Genomic DNA, 17,335 nt, shown 5'->3' with positions numbered 1-17,335 from the left:
GCAGCACGTCAAGGTGCAAATGTTCAATAAACAGCAAATGTCACAGCAGTCCCCATGTGCTTAGTCCTTCTCCAGAATGCAACACACAGTGCTCCTTACATTTAATACATATACAGAGCGCAGTATTTATAATGTACACCAGTGGAAATGTTTGTCATACCTGATGGAGTCATAATAGGTAATTGTGAATTTGTGTATAGTAAACACTCAATTCTGTTTTTCAGTGCCCTTCAAGCTTCAAGAAGGAGAGGTTCGCATAATTTCCTTAGAACAATGCCAGTCATATTTTGACATGAAAATCATCACCAGCAGGATGCTGTGTGCTGGCTATGAATCTGGCACCGTGGACTCTTGCATGGTAGGAGTCTCTGTAAGGATAAAGTGTCAGCAAAAAAACCTGCGATTAAAAATCAAATATGATGTTAATTAGGTGTAGCATACTTTACCTGTTCTAGACATGACAACTGTCTACATACTTTAACCCAACTTTTATTATTACTATTATTGTTAATTTACTATTTATTCTTTTATTGTTACTATTATTGCTAATATTGGTGTAAAAAACTTATCTTCACAATAATGAACTACTGCTTGAAGACTGTAGGGTTTATCTGTATTAGTTAAATTTTTTAACTGCATGAGCCTTTGGCAGGTAGTTTTTTGTACAAATGTAATGGGTAATAAATACTGGTAATGCCGTGTGTGGCTACACAGTTCAGCAGAGCAGCTGATTTTTACAGCTGAGTTATTTGCTAAAGGCAAATAATGTAGGAACTGTGATACAGCTTTAACCATGAGTGCTGACCACGTAGATAATAGATGTTTTTAACTTTCCTGTTGCAGGGTGACAGTGGAGGACCACTTGTGTGTGAGCATACTGCAGGGCGCTGGACCTTGTTTGGTTTAACATCTTGGGGCTCAGTCTGCTTTTCCAAGGTTTTGGGACCTGGAGTTTACAGTAACGTGTCACATTTTATTGAGTGGATTGAAAGACAAATATACATCCACACCTTTCTGCTAAACTAACTCCAGATGGTAAGAATTGTGCTGACAGACTAAAGAAAAAAGGAATACGCCCTTCAACGCTGAAGGTTTTGCAGTCCAGAAACTCTGTGAAAAGCAGTTTCAAGCTCTATCTATTCATGGTGTGGAGCTATGGAATATGCAGTGTATGTTACTGGTAAATCCTCTTCTCATTAATATACTTTGGTAGAATTAATAATCCTTTTGACTTTTCTTTTAACTGTGTTGTGGTGCTATTCCAAACACTGCAAAAAGCTTAAAAGAAAAGAATCAACCACCTTCTGCCTTTCAGCTATTAAAACTAAGCAGTAGCACAGACTAGAAAAACTTTTTAAAATAACCTATTTTAATACAATTAAATTAGTAGCACATGCATTTTCACTCCTTCCAATGAGGAAGGAAACTTTGTGCATTCATATGACACTACAGGACATACATTCAAAAGGACAACTCTTGACAGGGCCATACCACATGCTGGAGGGTGTGGGTTTGTACATCCATGTGGCACAGGACACATCAAAGCACATGTGCAGGTCTCCAAAGGTGTTACCATATGCTCCTGTCATGCCTGAGCTAATGCCTTTTGTCCCTCAGACTGGTTAATTTGAATGGGCATAACCCTGTACTGTCCTGATTCCACGGCTTCTGTTCCCAGAGCCAGAACCAGTAGGTCAAAAGACCCAACCAACCAGTGGAGGCACTGGAGACCAAAGCTTTTACTGTTCACTCTTTGGACAGCCTCTAGCACTTAACCTTCTGAAACTTCCAATGCCCTGATGCATTTATCAAACCTGCGCCCCAGTGGCTTTCCTCCCCGCTTCGTATAATGTGTTCAGCATACTGATGCACTGACCATCTCCAGCCCTCTGAAAATGTAAGAGGGTTGGCTATACCACTGCAATGATTTCCCCTCCTAGAGTCAGCTAGTTTGGACAGCTTGTGAGAGACAGAAAATGCAGATTTAAAATGAAAAAGATGCAGAGTGGGCACTGTCTCAAATATCGGGGAACTGGTTAATTGTTATAGGTCTCTTCTTGTACCTTGCATTTAAAGTTTAATTTTGACTAGCAAGATAAAATGGGAAAAAGAAAAAAAGCAGAAAGAAAATGAGTGATAGAAGGCTTGGGATTCCAGCTTCTGTTCAAATGAGTTTTAGAAACGGAAGAAGCAAAGTACAACAGCTTCACCAGCAAAGGCTGAAGGAGCTCAGCTCAGGTGCGTGGTAGCCAGATGTGGAGTGCTTTGTGCAGTAGTAAGACAATATGCCTTAAGTCCAAGAGAATCTGGTTGGAAAAGATTATGATAAAAAACAGGAGCTTGGCATCTTTTTATGGTGGCTAGAGGGAAAGTGTGTCCTATGAACTGTTGTAGATGATGTCCTACATAGCTATCAGCTTTTAGGAGGCCAGAACAGGACGAGTCAGGAATCTGAGGATTACAGGAAAAATTCCACTGGGAACAATGCATTTAAAATTTGTGTTTTCAATGCTGTGCATAGGCTCCTGTGAATGCATCATAACCCTCTCTGCTACCTCTGGCATGGCCCCATGACAGCATGGCAGGGCCATGTCAATAGCATGACTGCCACATGTGGAAACGTGCATTAAAAGACCTAACACATGGACATTTCAGGTACTACTAATCATGTTGCAACTCATCTACATAGACCTATTGCTTTCATGAAGGTTTATCTCTTATCTCTGTATCTTCTCCTTAAGTATCGCTAACATTAGAACATTAGTCACACTAGACTGCACTGTAGACATGAATATTAATAAATATTCAATATGTACGTTACAGATTCTGAAACTATTTAAGTGATTATTGAATCACTGTTTCATGCTCAGAAAAAAGCTCTTTGAGGCTTTGCTAGGTTTGATTGTTGGTTTTTTTTTACTTTTAGTATCTTAAGGGTATGACACTTAAATACTCTTCCCCCAGCTATAAATGAGAGAAAGCAGCTCTACCAGTGTTTATCTAGTCCAAGTAGATTACAGCTGAAGCAGGTTATTGATGCCCTTGCCTTAAGGATATGGAGGCTGGAGCTCTCAGTCCTCAGCCTCTCACTCCCAGCTTTCCTCTGGGGCTGGGATCTCTGCAGCTGTAGGGCAGAAAAGCTCAGAGTACTGGAGCTGGTTATCAAGAGCACCCTGAGGAGGTGGTCCAGCAGTTGTTAAGCCAGCTGGCTGGTGTCAGACAGGTTCTGGCCAGGTCTGTTTTCCGAAGAGGTGCTGCTGCAGAATGAATAACCCAGCCTGGCTTATCTCCACTAGATACTGTGGTTAGCAGCTTTGAATTTTGTAAAGCACCAAAGCACGTAAAATCATTCATGTAGATATTAGCATTACCAAATGATAACATCTAACTACACATTTTAATTAACTAATTAATTTAATTAGGCATTTGGCCTACCACCAGCTTCCAAGCAGTCCCTCCCAGGAAATGAGGAAGAGTGTTTCTTAAACATAAGGTCCAGCCCCATCCTATATGACATAAGTCCGAAGAAATTCCAGGCTGAACCCCATCCCAGATGGCTTTAGGAGGGAGCACTTGGGTCTTACCCTTTCCCACAACTGTGTCTGACAACATTCCATGTAAAGAGGAAATTTGTAATTTTATAAATGTATTTTTATACTGTTTTTTTATGTATGCACAGGAAATAGGCAAACATGTTCCTCCTTCCACTGTATCAAGCTTTTTCCTGTGTGCTGATATAATGGCTATGATCACAGTTATGCTGTTTGTCTCACAGGTGTAGTGTCACTGTAAGGTAACATTTGTTGGTTTTGCTTCTACCACAGCTGTATCTCCAAATGTAAGCAATGCCACTCAGTCAAGCCAACGTGTTTCTTTCTAGTTGTACTAATAAAAATTTACAATCGTTTTCAAAATAACTTCTCTGTTGTCTCTGAAAAATGTTCTCTGTCTCTGAAAATGTGTTTTAATCTTTAGAGAGACTAAACGATAATATGGAGGTATTAAGTTATAACTTTAGCAATAATGCCTAAAAACAGCCTTCAAGAGACATTTTTAAATCCTTAGCTACTTTTTTTAGCAGCCCTGTTAGAACTGCAATACTTGCGGAGATTCTGACACTACTACCACTGTACAACTTATAGTTTCTTCTGTGTGTATACTTCCACTACAGAACATTACCATGAATACTGCTGCCAGCAACTACTCTGGACTTGGAAATCTGAAAGACTAAAGCTGCAATCAAATCTGCAATCTGAACATATTTTGTTCTATACTTTCGCTCTGGAATGCAATTAAATAACAAATCTCTTTTTACCTTGCACACAAAATTTCAACATGTACACATGCTGAAATCAAAATACTAAGCAGACAGAAGCTTAAAACAGTTAAAATTTACCTTTCTGCTGCAATAAGGAAGCCAGGACCATGAGGGCAAGAGTAATATAACCAGAGTAAAACAGGAACAAATAATAAAAAACTCACACTGAAATTCAACTATGGGAACACTGTTAAGACAGTCACATCCAGAAGTTGCCCATTAGCCTCGGCCAAGAGCCAGGGCTGGTGGGAGCAGTGGGTTCTCTGTGTTAACTGGTCCTCAGCTAGTCCTCAGCCTTGTGCTTCGGCCAGTGGGGCTGTGGAAAAAACAGCTCAGGCTAAACATCAGCTCAAACTGTGCTCCAGGTACAGACCAAAGCTCACTGTGCTGCCAAAATACTTAGCAAAGGCTGTGGCTGACTGCTGCCTGCAGATGTTTAGCCCAGGTGTGGTTGCTGTGAAAGAAAAAAAAAATTAAAACATGTACTTTCTTTTGTAAATCAAATATTGCACATCAAAATCGAGTTAAGGCTGTTCTGGAGGTAGCTACAAACTTTGGGGCTGTTGAAGGTGGTTATTTTGCTTTGTTTTAAAATTAAAGAAGTGTAAATGCTGTGCTTCATTTCATGACACGTGGAAGGCACCTGTGAGATGCTCTTAAAAGGTTATTTCAAAATGGAAGTGTCAGATCATGCTGTGCCTAAGTGCAGGAGTGCAGAAGCAAGCAGGTGATTGCGACGTTTTCAGTGCTAAAAAACAAAATAAAGGGAACATTGAACTGTGAGAAGCACAGGGAGTGCAATTTGTTACCACCCTTCATTTGGCACTACTTTAGTTATGGCCAATTAACTTTTTGAAGCTTTTATTAAAGACTCACTACCCTCATCTCCCCTTCAGTAAAAGACAGCAAGCACTCACAGCAAATGCCCTCAGGTATTTCTGCTATTTGTCCACCACAAAAAATAAACAAATCCAACCCCAAAACCACAATACTAAAAAAACTAACAGTCAAATAAAAAAACAAAACAACCAAACCCCAAAGCAAGCTTCACCCAACAGATAATTTAGACTATCACCCAGACTACTTGTTGAAATCCTCTAATAAAACACAACATGTATAGGACAATTTTAAGCAATAGGTAGTACCAATATGCAATACACACGTACACACACACGTGTTATTTTGCACCACTTCAAGTGGCACAAAAGCACTTACAATCTCAGCAGAGAGGAACAGTGTCCTGAAAGCCTCACCACGCTAATTTGTGAGTAATGGAGTGATGAGGCTTGTAAAGAATCACATAATAGCAATTTAAATGTCCCAGAGGCATCATGCAGCTGATCTTGGATCCAACAGATGACTCTCACCCATGCTTCCTCATGCAGTTATTTTGATGCCATGGCTTAATCATAAGGTTTTAGAAGATCTTACTCTGAATACTTACGGCTTTTGTATGAAATAAAATGCAAACTAAATGATCATCTACCTGTCAAATCTGCTGGTAGGTTCTGCTTCTGAAGCAGAGGCAAAAAGAGGGCAGGTCACAGGCTGGTGTTGTCCCCAAACTTTTTCACAGTAACAGGCAGGAACACAGCTGAGGCCTACACTCCCTCAGGTCACTGGAAGTGCTGGAGCTCCTCCATGGAAGTTCAGCGTAACTGAGGCATAGAGTTAGAGACTTGTGGACCAAGTCCATGGACCAATCTCCTCTCAGTGGCCACAAGTACAGAGAGGCCGTGGATTTAAAGTGCAGAAAAAATATTCAGGTCAGGTAATGAAAACAAAAACAACATTTGACTTTGAGGGCAGGAAATTTCTCTGGAGCTCTTTACAGCAGGATAACATCCACTAGGGAAGGACAAGGGTAGAGCTCAGCCTGCCTTGAGGCTGTAGAGCAATATAGATGATTTCACTCCATCCCAGTAACTCTGTTTCTATATGATTCTGCCTTGGTACCATCTTGTCCCCCTGCACAACCTGCTGACTGTTTTGCAACCTTGCAGTGCCCATTTCTTGTCTAGAAAGCTGAGATGTTTCACTTGGGAAATCTGGAGTATGCTCATGGCAAGGTGCCTTCACACAGCAAGAACGATGTTCGAGACAAACATCTGAAAAAGTAACTCAGATCAACATGATCTCTTGGAATATGAATGTCTGCCATCACTTCAAAGGTCTCCACTAACTTTATGTTAGAACTTACCAAAAACATTTTGTCATATGTTGGAGCCAAATTTAAAAAAAAAGAAATTCAGAAATGGCTGTGATCACTTTCTCCTTCTACTACTTTTCTTCTACAGGCTGAACAAAAAGTGTATTTTCTCTTTTTCTTGTCACTAACACTATGGTTAGAGTCAGCCCTAATTACATTCTACCTTTTGAACACAGAACTGCTTTAAGCATTTGGTAACATGTGGTGACCAGCATTTGAATGAACTCAGCATGCCCTCAATATCTACCCTGTGTAGGAGCAGCTGTCCAGACCTCACAGCATTTGTTTTGTCCAGACCTCACAGCATCTTAAAAGATGAGGAATATGTAATGTTGATCATTGCCGTGGAAAGCTCATGGTTCAATTAAAAAGCACAGCCCTTGCCTGAAACATGGTGCCTAAAAACACACAGATCTTGGCAATTTGAAAGCAAAAACTTTTACAAAGTAACAAAACCAAAAAATGGGCTCAGCACTAATAATTCATTAGCAGCTACAGTTTGAGGAAACTGTTTATTTCAACAGGTGCTAGTGAACACAAACAGATTTCCTAAATTCTTCTCTAAATTGTCCATGTAACATTTGGGAAGTGAAGTAAAAAGGAGGCAATATTTTAGAGAGTCTGGAATCTAGAAGTTTCCACATGCACCTCAGCCACTTTTTGTGCAGTGTGTGAGCAGTGGGAAACTGGCAGTGGACAGGACTCATCTATCTTGGAGACAGATGAGCAACAGCACTCAAATGTGAGACATGCTATGCATTAGTCCTTCTTCTGAGCAGCCTTTAGAGACACTTAAGCTGATTATTATAAAAGCCTGGAGGAATGTAAAAACACCTGAGAGTGAAGAAGAGTGATGTTATCAGCTAGAAGCTGCTATTTGAAAGGGAAGACCTGAAGACAGACTGGAGCTCCTCACTGCTGCTGGCAGACAATTTTTCAGTACAGGCATGAGGTAGTTTAGAGAAAAGACAGCCAGCCAACATCTGAATTGAGTGAGGTGGGAAAGAAGTCCATTTGGTGGCAGAGAACATGAAATGGCACATGGAGTCAAAATGGAGTGATACAGCAGGAGGATGAACTGTCATGGAAAACAAAAGGCTGCACTTAGGATTTGCTCTTTATGTGAGGAGGAAGGCGAGGGAGACACATTACATGTGTCTCATTTGGGCTTCTCTCTTATGGTTAAAATGGTGTTTGTCCATCAATGAGATGGCCCGTGCAACAGCCTGGTGAACAAACTGGACCACAGTGGTTACATAAATTACTGTCTACACACACTACAAGTAATAAAAATTCCTGAAAGAAGCCAGCCAGTAACACCACATCCCAACCATGCTGCTTACTTCAGCAAGTGGTGAATCTCAGGGCATGCTAGGGTTCTAGGGCAGCAGTGAAAGGGAGCAGGCTGACTTAGCTGAACTGGATTCTGCAAATCCACATTCATGCAATGTGTCCATAACACCACGAGATGTTATGCAATGTTGAATACAAAAAATAAGCAGTATGCAAAGTCTACTGTGTGAAGAAATATAAAAAATAATACACACATTTAGACCTTGAACATCTTAATAAATTATGGCTAAGTCTTATAAACAAAAAGGCTTTTAAGGAAATGTGTTCATCATCTGCCTAGGCTGAAGAAAACAAAACCACAGCATGGCAAAAATCAGCAGTTATTACTTCTGTGTTTAACCAGCTAGCATTCCAACTTTGTAAAATACAGTAAAACATCTTCTTCACACAAAACAGAACTCAAAACTGCTTTGTGTGCTACAGAGACAGCACTGCTGCCCTTTTCAGAAGTACACACAAAGACTTTGGGACATGAACTATTACCACCAAATGTAACTGTATTAGTTTTCTTTGATAAATTCAGTCTTTTCAGAGTTCAAGACACTTGTTCTCCCAGACTCATCCTGGATGTCTGGTAAGAAGGAGGTGTTCTTTAAGAACCCATCTCTTGAGCAGGTCTGAAAAGGTGTTTTAGATGCTGGCAAAACACTGTCAGTGCTTTCTTCCTCTGATACAGCACCTGCAGCTGAGCTGTAAGGAGCAGAAGTAGGTTGGAGCTCCACTTTATCATTCACATTGCACTCATATTTCCATCTCTTAATTGCTTTCCTCTGCTCCTCGGGGGACAGTCTCACAAGGCACTTGGCTCTCAACACCGGAGAGGGAAACAGTGTTCCTTGGAGAACTCTTATCAAATATCTACAAAATAAACACAGTTATAAATAAGCTGCTTAAAAGAAACCAAAAACTATTCCCAGTGACCAAAGGAAACCAAACACCATTCAAGTAACCCTGAAGCCTAGTTCCTGGACTGGAAACTAGATGATCTTTAAGGTCTCTTCCAACCCAGGCCATTCTATGATTCTGTGATGTTAGAACTGATTTAACTGGCAACATAGGTTGGATTTAATCACAGATTTTTGCAGCAAATTTTTCAGAATTCAACAGGGCATCCAGCATCTGTTCCTCTATAAGACAACTCCATTAAACCTCCAGTGAAAGCCCCAATCTCACACCCTCATGCTAGAATCTGCAGAGGACACCCTGGCTTCACAATGCCCGAGTGGAGGCTTTTCAGCACCATACAAAGGATCATATCAGAAATAAACATGGAAAAAAACATACATGTAACAGCAATAGCACCATAATAGGCACTTCTGCTTCAAATCACTTAAGGAGAAAAGCTGAAATTAGCCACAATAGTTATAAATCTTCTAAGGTATTGACATAGGGAGAGTACATACAGCTTAAAGGAATTCCTAAATCGTTTGCCTTTAATTCACCATGAAAACCACTGTCTTCTTCAAGATTGAACAGCCACACATCAGAAGTAGTCACCAAGCCGAAACACTCATCCTACCTTGGCTCTCTACAGCCCTACCAAAAGGTCCCAGAACAGCCTTTATCTATTAATTTGTCATGTAGGGGACATTTACTGTGTGTGAAAGAAAAGGCTCTCCTGTCACCACCTGAACCAAAGCTGAGAGCAGGGATGGAAAAGGAAGAGGCCATGTGTTTCTTGCACCTCACAGTTTGTCATTCTGCTGAAGTGTGAACCAAAGCCATCAGTCAGATCAGATCAGTCATGATCCCCAGTGAGTGCAGTAAAACTCTTGATGACATACTTAAGACACAGATCAGACATGTTCAAACAGGGCTTAATACTTGGTGGCCATTGCAGGCATCTACAGGCATGGCTCTTGCCAGCTTTCCTGCTTCTGCAGCCTGTACTACAGCACTTCATCCAGAAAGTGTGGTCAGATTGTGTCTAATGATATAAAATTACATCAGGTGAGCAGGAAACAGCACTTACTCTCCTCAACTCTTTTCAGTATCTGCCTGTGCAATTCAATTTTAAGTCTCATTCTTTCTGAAATGATGGAAGAAAAAGACATAACACAGAAGAATTAATAACCATAGCACTGGAGGCACTTCACTAGTAGGCTACAGTGGAGTTCACGCTCAGCCAGTGAAATGAAGATAGCTGTGGCTACTAAAGAAAGCTAAACAGAGGGTTTGATGAAGTCTCTTTTACTGGTTTTCACATGGCTTGTTTTGCTCTGCTGGCTGGCTCAGGTGTCTCCCTGCTCAGCATAGCATGCTGGAGTCTTTCACCTCCATCCAATACTACTGCCCCTCCAGGATGAATGAATTATTGACCTTGAACTTCAGTGAGACAAAAAATGTCAAGACCTCTTGTGAATCTAGTCAGCACATTTCCACCCCACAAAGAAGCCTATGCATTCTTCATTTTAAATACTCTTGTACATATTCATGACATAAATTTCAAACAGAAAATCATTCCACAAACTAACACAGATGAAGCAAGTATTTCTTTGTCTGTACATAGTACATGTCCAACTTCAATCACTAATTTAACTGATTTGTACATAAATTCAAAAGAAATCTTTTATTACTGACATTTACTTGGAGAAATAAATGGCACTAAAAAGTTGTCCTCACATGTCCTCCACAAGTAGGTCTAGTAGAGTCATGAAATTAACATTTTTATTGGGGGATGACAGGGGGGAAAGACCTCTATCTAGAAATTTATAATATCACTGACTCACAGAAAACTAATTTAGGTAACAGCAGCAATCTACAATTATAAAACAGAAACTCACCTGGGTAGCAGAGCAATGCAAGTAGTCAGGAGGCAAACTAAGTAAAACACTGGGTCTGTCATGTGCTTTTCCATGATCCAGTAAAAATCTGATCGTGGGTTGTGGGTTTTGCAGGTTGCTCCAACAGCCAGAGTGAACACAAAGTAAAACAGGATGCTGCCAACTATAACTACTGTATGTATCCACGTCTGCAGTTCAGAAATGGAAAGAAATAAGATTTAAGCTGTAAAACAGAAAGACTTACATCTGTATTTGCATGAACATGCACACTTTTCCTCCATGGGCAGCTGTTGAATGTAACAGAGGACACACCTGTTCAGATAATATTCCTGATTTCATACAAAACAGTCCAGAAAGAATGGAGCCTTCTTTCTACAGTATACAGATGTTCCAGACATTTTTTTTTTTTAATTCTCATAAATTCATAGCTTTTCATTCTTTTGTGAAAGACATTTGCCTCAGATTACCACTTCATCCACTGGCAGCACAGAAAACTTTCTCAAGCAAATGGAGGCGAGATCTTCACATGACCACCACCCCTATGTATCTTGTTTGAGACACTGGTTACCTTTCTACACTGGAGTTTTCTGTAATTTTACACCTAAATGGATATAACACCTACTAAGAGGGCAACATTGTCATTGGTCTGACAGCTTGCCAACATCAAAAAATGCCAAACAAAACACATTTAAGCAAAGTTCTCTAATCAGAGTGTGAATACACTCATGCTATACATATGTTCTGAGTAAAGACATTTTAATTATGGCTGTCATACTCCCAAAAGAACAATGAAAAGACTGAATCACAACTTGACATTTCATCCATTATAAAACAATCCTAAAAAACACTTAAAAAGCCAAAGAGAAAACAAAACCCATTCGTAAGTGTCCTTCTACTGTACTCACTATTGTATTTTCTTTAAAATTAAGCCAAAACCCCAAATAGTACCCTTGTAAGGGCTCTAAATTTATGCAAGCTAAGGCACTTTAGCTTGCACAGTCTTAAAAACTGAAATAATGTTTCTTAGCATATTGGTTTTCCAGTTCTTGCATCAAAATACACCTCTGAGTTGTTCGTCCTGGCGACAGAGAGTATCATCAATTTCAAGCATTCAAAATCAGCAGTTTAGACTGCTGTCTTTGAGATGCAAACTTTGCGAACTAAGGAAGTTTCAGCAGATGACTGGTGGATTTTACCATTTGCAAAACAGAACCAACATCCACCAAACCACCCTACTTTAAAAGGAAGCAGAATCATTTCACTATTTAAAAATAGGCCATTTCACTATCTACTGAGGCCAAGTTTTATTAATTTTAGTCATATTTCTATTGGTTCCAATGACAGGTGTGTTAGGAGAGCTCACATGGTCACACAAATATAGTATTTAGGGTTTGAGCCTTTTATACTTATTCTGTTTTGTATATGAAGACCTTTCTTCCCTTTAATTTTACTGAAAGCTGTATGCACATACTCTATAAGGAATATACTCTTTGGGAAACAAAGTACTCACCACAGACTTGCACTCAATGAGAAGGTGAAACAGCATTATGAAGAGTGCTGCTGTGTTTATGGGGTTTCCAAAAGAAATAATGTCTATGTCTGAACCACAGTAAGTCTGTAAAGGAAGACAGTGGTCATTGTCAAATATTCTTTATGTATAGTCCTAATACAAAGTGCATGAATAATGTAAATACTGTACATATTTGCACACAGAGTTCAACTGTTTCAATGATTATTTTCTTAGTTTACACTCATATACAAGGAAGTAAAAATACTTTATTCTCTAATTTGCTTAGGTTTTAAGTAAGTCAAAATGTATAAATGTATTTTGTAGACAGCACTTACAAAGTAAGGCACAAAAAAGCAAATGAGACTTTGGTAAAAAGCATCCAACAAGGTTATCCAGAATGTTGAAGGCAAGTAAGCCTGTAAGAGAAAAACAAAATGGCATTGAAACAAATTGAATAAATTGCTACATCCTTAACTATTATTAATTTGGATCTGGGGAAAGATTACCTGCAGAATTCCAGCTAGTTTCCAAGTGGAAAAGGCATCTTTTGTGTATAGTTATTAGAACAAAGATCTCCCTCCACACGTACAGCTAACTGTTACTATTTAAATCAGCAGCCAGCTCTGGGAACTCTGATATTGCAGCTGTTCCTATCAGAATAGATGTACCAGAGCCTCAGTGAGTCCTAAGGAGGGGAAGGGACTGATGGACAGGGAAGTACCCTGCAGCTTACCATCACTGAATACCAAGTCCTACCTTCTTCTACCTCCATCCCTTTTTGTTATGTGTGCTGTTTGACTCCTCTGTGCGGATGGGACTTCTCTGTGAGCTAATTTAACTCATGTGAGGTATCAACTCACTTTTCTGCTGGAATAACACATTGCTCTTTAAACCAGCTCCTGGGAGGACCTGATGGAGTAACTGAGCATGCACAGGTAAAATAGTCTAACTATATGGATGAAGAGGGAACAGGAAGAAAAGAAGGGAAAAGGGAATAAGACTTCCTCCCTCAGTAGTGGCACACTGCTATGACAGATAAACCACCTAGGAAACCACAGTTGCCTATGCCCTGGCTCAGCTATATCCCATTCCCTCAACAACTGAAGTGAGACACATAGGTGAGAAGTCTAATCATCCAAGATATCCTCTACAATTAGTGGAGAGATGGGTTTTTCCAAAGAGCTATTCAGCCCTTTCAAGAACTGAACTGCTGTCTGGAGGAGATGTGGAAAACTTATTTGCCTTTCTGAAAAGTGCTTTAAACACTGAAGATGAATCCCACTTACTGTTCCATTATTTTTTAGTTTATACAAAGCTGTACACTTGTGATGTCATGGTGCAATATTGTGATATTGCATCTTATTGCATCTTTTAAAGCATTTCTCTTCCTTCTATACTGTATTTAATTGCAAGCGGTTATTTCTGAGTGCTCCCATGCAAGAAAGGAAATGATAACTCCAACCACAGAGCAAGAAATGATGGGATGGACAACAGACAGAAGCACTAACAAAAGATAAGGAAATAAAAAGGCAAAGAAAAAAATGATGTAATGCAGTAATTCTGATTATGTTGCTTCAAAACCTTCAGCTCAGCTCAGATCACTATATTGTACATACCCTGAAGACCAAAACAAATCATGAGGCTTTGAAACATTTACTGAATCAAAATTCTCTGACTGACAAAACACAGACCTGCTCAAGCCAATCTACAGAGGTTTGGATTGGTACCAAGAGTACTTTTCTTTTCAAAAATACTGCAAACCAAGTAGCATTAAGTATTTAAGGGTATATAAAAAGAAACTGAGAAATCCACAAACAAGCAAAAAAAACATGTCCGTTCACTGTATAACCTTCTTTTCCTTCTAGAACAGACCTAAACTTCCACGAGGTTATAATAAATGAGACAACACTAGTACACGACATACTGTAGCTCTTTTTTTTTTAGTAGTATTAGAATAGAATAAAACAAAATAAAATATTTCAGTTGGAATGGATTATCTGGTCCAACTGCCTGACCACTTCAGGTCTGACCAAAAGTTCAGGCATGTTATTAAGGGCATTGTCCAACACTGACAGACTCGGGGCATTGACCACACATCTGTGAAGGCTGCTCCAGTGTATGACCATCCTCTTGGTAAAGAAATGCCTTCTAATGATACTGTAGGATCTGATCATAAAGAAAATGTTAAGCTTTAAGTGACTCATATTGTCTATGTTTTCTCTCCCTGGACCATTCGTACCTATTTTGTCTCAGGCTCAGTATGTCACTGCCTTCAATTGTTATAATAAAGATATTATTTTAATTATTAAATTTTTGGAAGTATGAAATTAAAATAATGCTAGAATTGACACTAAGCAAAGCAGAAACCAGGAAAACCTTCACTGATTTATAGAATTTCATTTAGAACCTACTCCCCCACTCCCTTCAGGTTTCTGTGCTAAATGTTTGGACAGAATTTACTGATAGACCAGGTATGAAGTACAGTGTTTCCAGGCAGGAAGGCAAATTTCAGAACATACCTGTAAGGTGAAAAGTACCCTGACTGACAGAAGTTCTTTGAGGATTATTTGAAAATAATATGCTCTGGTTCTTTGGCAGTTGAGAACCTTATATGACAAATCAAAAATACAGAGTGCCCTTATCTTGCTCAAACAAATCCCAGTTTGAGGAAGCATGTCAACAGCAAACACAGTGAATGCAATAAACGAGCTGGTAACAATGTTTGTCTAGTATATTGCTTTACCTGAAGTCCTTAATTTCTTTTATCATCCACATGTCTAATAAGATTGGGTCTATGACTGAAAAAGAGCTTAAAAAATCTTCTGAAAAACAAGATTTTCATTTGTGCACATATTGAACAGGCCTAGATGCTTCATAATAGAGAAAGTAATTTAAAACAATGTTTGTCTGAGATGAAATATAAAAGACAGAAATGGCTCAAATGACCATTTCAATTTGCTTCAGGCCAAGCACTCTGTAACCTACCACAGATTTCTGGCTCATTGTGTAAAGCTGTGGGAGTTCCATGAGTATCTCTGCAGATACATCTTTGTCCAAGACACCATAAATGATGGGTGGCACTGATGTAAAAAGGAGATTGAAAAGAATCAAGATCCAGTAGTCAGTCATTGATGTGCCTGAAAACCCGCAGAAAAACTGGTACCAAAACAGGAGGTTCACGTAGGTCTGAAAAGTGACATGGTGAAATTTTAGCCATTGACAAAAGATTTAAAAACAAGAGAAAAACTGGTAGGTCTTATGTTTGGTTAAAATAATCTGTGGAAACATTTCAAAATTAGACATGACTTGCTGAAACAGTCATGCTACCACCATATTAGTAATGCCCATAACCCACTGTTTAATCAAATCAAACAGTGACTTTGAGAAGGAAATTTAGTCCAAGAAATAAGAGCCTCTGGTCTCTGCAGGCAAATGGGAAACTGAATTGTTTGACACATTTTGAAACCATTCACAATAGGAAGAGAAAAAAGAAAATAAAGACTCACTAAACCTTTCAGTGCTCAAAAATACATGAACTGTGATGTCCCTAGAATGGAACAGCTACATACCACATTCTTATAGAAGTAGTAAAGCACCATGTTGGTAAGTCTGGTATAACACCAGTGACCATGGACAAGCAGCAGCTTCCTGAGGTGTCTAAACTGAGAGATTGCAAAGTCACTTGCCATCACAGCCTGCAACACACAGTTAAAGATAAAAACTGTTAAAGATAAGCTTCAGATAGTGCCAACCAAGCAACTTACCTACTGTTGGAAATCCTTGTTTTGTAATTTTTTATACATTGCTTGCCAGGTTATGCTCACTAAGATAATCCCCTTCCATACGAGACTTTACAACACACAGAGCTCAGTCCAGCAGAGCACAAGCAGCAATATATCTGTCATCATTATTTCTGCACAAGTGCACAGAAATCACTGACACTGACACTTAGGCTGCTCATTTCCCTGCACAACATGAGTAATATGGAGCTCACTGACAGGAAGAAAACTGTTGTTTGGAGCTTAACCTACAGCATTCAGCTTCTAATCACTCCTGGTGGAATGCTGAGGCCTGGGTGTGAGGCTGAGGCTGCAAAGTCTCGCCCATGTAAGGGAACGGAAAGTGGAGCTATTGGGTCTCCAGAGTACACTTTGAACTGATTTTAAAATGTAACCTGACATAATTTGCGGATATCTTTGGATTCACTACCTGCATGCCTTCCTGTCCAGATATTCCCACACCAGTGTCAGCCACCTGGATCATACTGACATCATTGGCACCATCACCTACAGAGAAGAGAGGAAAAATCGAAACTAACTTTGCTGGCTATCACATTGGACACCTGTGGAGGTGGCAGGAAAAGACAAATATCAAACAGAAGACAGTTAAGAGAAATACATTTTTATGGCAAACACTGAAAAACCCTAAAAAGAACAGGATTAGTAAGTGAAGGCCTGACTGAACTGAACTATGTTCTCTGAACAGATAATAGTTATTCCTTTGTCAGAATTTAGCTGGCATGCTGCATCAGAAAACATGGTTGCTTTAAATCACAGCCAGTCATCTCCCCTCTGCCTCTTTATTTTGTGGGGTTGTGATGGAAAGTAAAATGCTCTCACTTGCTGCTTTGCATGTTACATAACACAGTATGATGCTGTTCTTACTGTTTTATACTGACATAAGTTTATGGACTAAATTTGTTACTTCAAAAGACAAACATTTTATGTTAGAGACAACTACAATTCAAAGGATTATCTTATAAAATAAATGTTGTGACAGACATTAATATACAAGAGAATAAACTGGCTTCTTTTCAGAGAAAGGAGGATAACCACAAGACTCACCTACAGCTAATGTCATTGCCTTTAGCTTACTTCGCACCAGTTTGACCAGGACACTCTTCTGCAGTGGTGTGGCTTGGCAACAGACTACAGCCCGACATTTTTCTGTGAGTTCCAAGAAAATATTCTGTAGGCTGTCATGAAGGACATGCTCTAAAGTCCTTCCCTCAATAACCAGGCCTGCATTGAACCCTCGAGCTTGGGTGGAAGGACTTGCAGAGACATTTCCAAGTTGCTCATTGGGTTTGTTTTTGACAGAAGCATTCTTCGGGATGCCTTCCAGAATTTTGCTCATTACCAAGGCACAAGCATCCTAATTAA

General features: G+C 39.5%; 2 protein-coding genes across 5 annotated transcripts in view; one reads left to right on the top strand and one right to left on the bottom strand.

Annotated features, from left to right (window-relative positions):
- CORIN (corin, serine peptidase) overlaps positions 1 to 3,917 on the top strand; it is a 118,964-nt gene extending 115,047 nt beyond the window's left edge. For all 4 annotated transcript variants that reach the window (XM_088056782.1, XM_088056784.1, XM_014261076.2 and 1 more), the window contains 2 exons: positions 225 to 358; positions 844 to 3,917. In XM_088056782.1, the coding sequence (XP_087912908.1) occupies positions 225 to 358; positions 844 to 1,026 (317 nt within the window). In that variant the 3' untranslated portion in view covers positions 1,027 to 3,917. The remainder of the gene's footprint in view (positions 1 to 224; positions 359 to 843) is intronic.
- Positions 3,918 to 7,025: 3,108 nt separating this feature from the next.
- Positions 7,026 to 17,335, bottom strand: part of ATP10D (ATPase phospholipid transporting 10D (putative)) — a 42,175-nt gene continuing 31,865 nt past the window's right edge. The window contains 9 exon segments of the mRNA XM_014261070.2: positions 7,026 to 8,401; positions 8,403 to 8,738; positions 10,664 to 10,851; positions 12,174 to 12,278; positions 12,509 to 12,589; positions 15,159 to 15,359; positions 15,743 to 15,868; positions 16,383 to 16,459; positions 17,018 to 17,327. Coding sequence (XP_014116545.2) covers positions 8,224 to 8,401; positions 8,403 to 8,738; positions 10,664 to 10,851; positions 12,174 to 12,278; positions 12,509 to 12,589; positions 15,159 to 15,359; positions 15,743 to 15,868; positions 16,383 to 16,459; positions 17,018 to 17,327 — 1,602 coding nt within the window. The 3' untranslated portion in view covers positions 7,026 to 8,223.

This window comes from Pseudopodoces humilis, chromosome 6, assembly GCF_049639895.1.
Source record: "Pseudopodoces humilis isolate 2021_Gansu_Grassland_sample_001 chromosome 6, ASM4963989v1, whole genome shotgun sequence".
Taxonomy (NCBI): domain Eukaryota; kingdom Metazoa; phylum Chordata; class Aves; order Passeriformes; family Paridae; genus Pseudopodoces; species Pseudopodoces humilis.
This window is presented reverse-complemented; position numbering and strand designations above follow the sequence as displayed.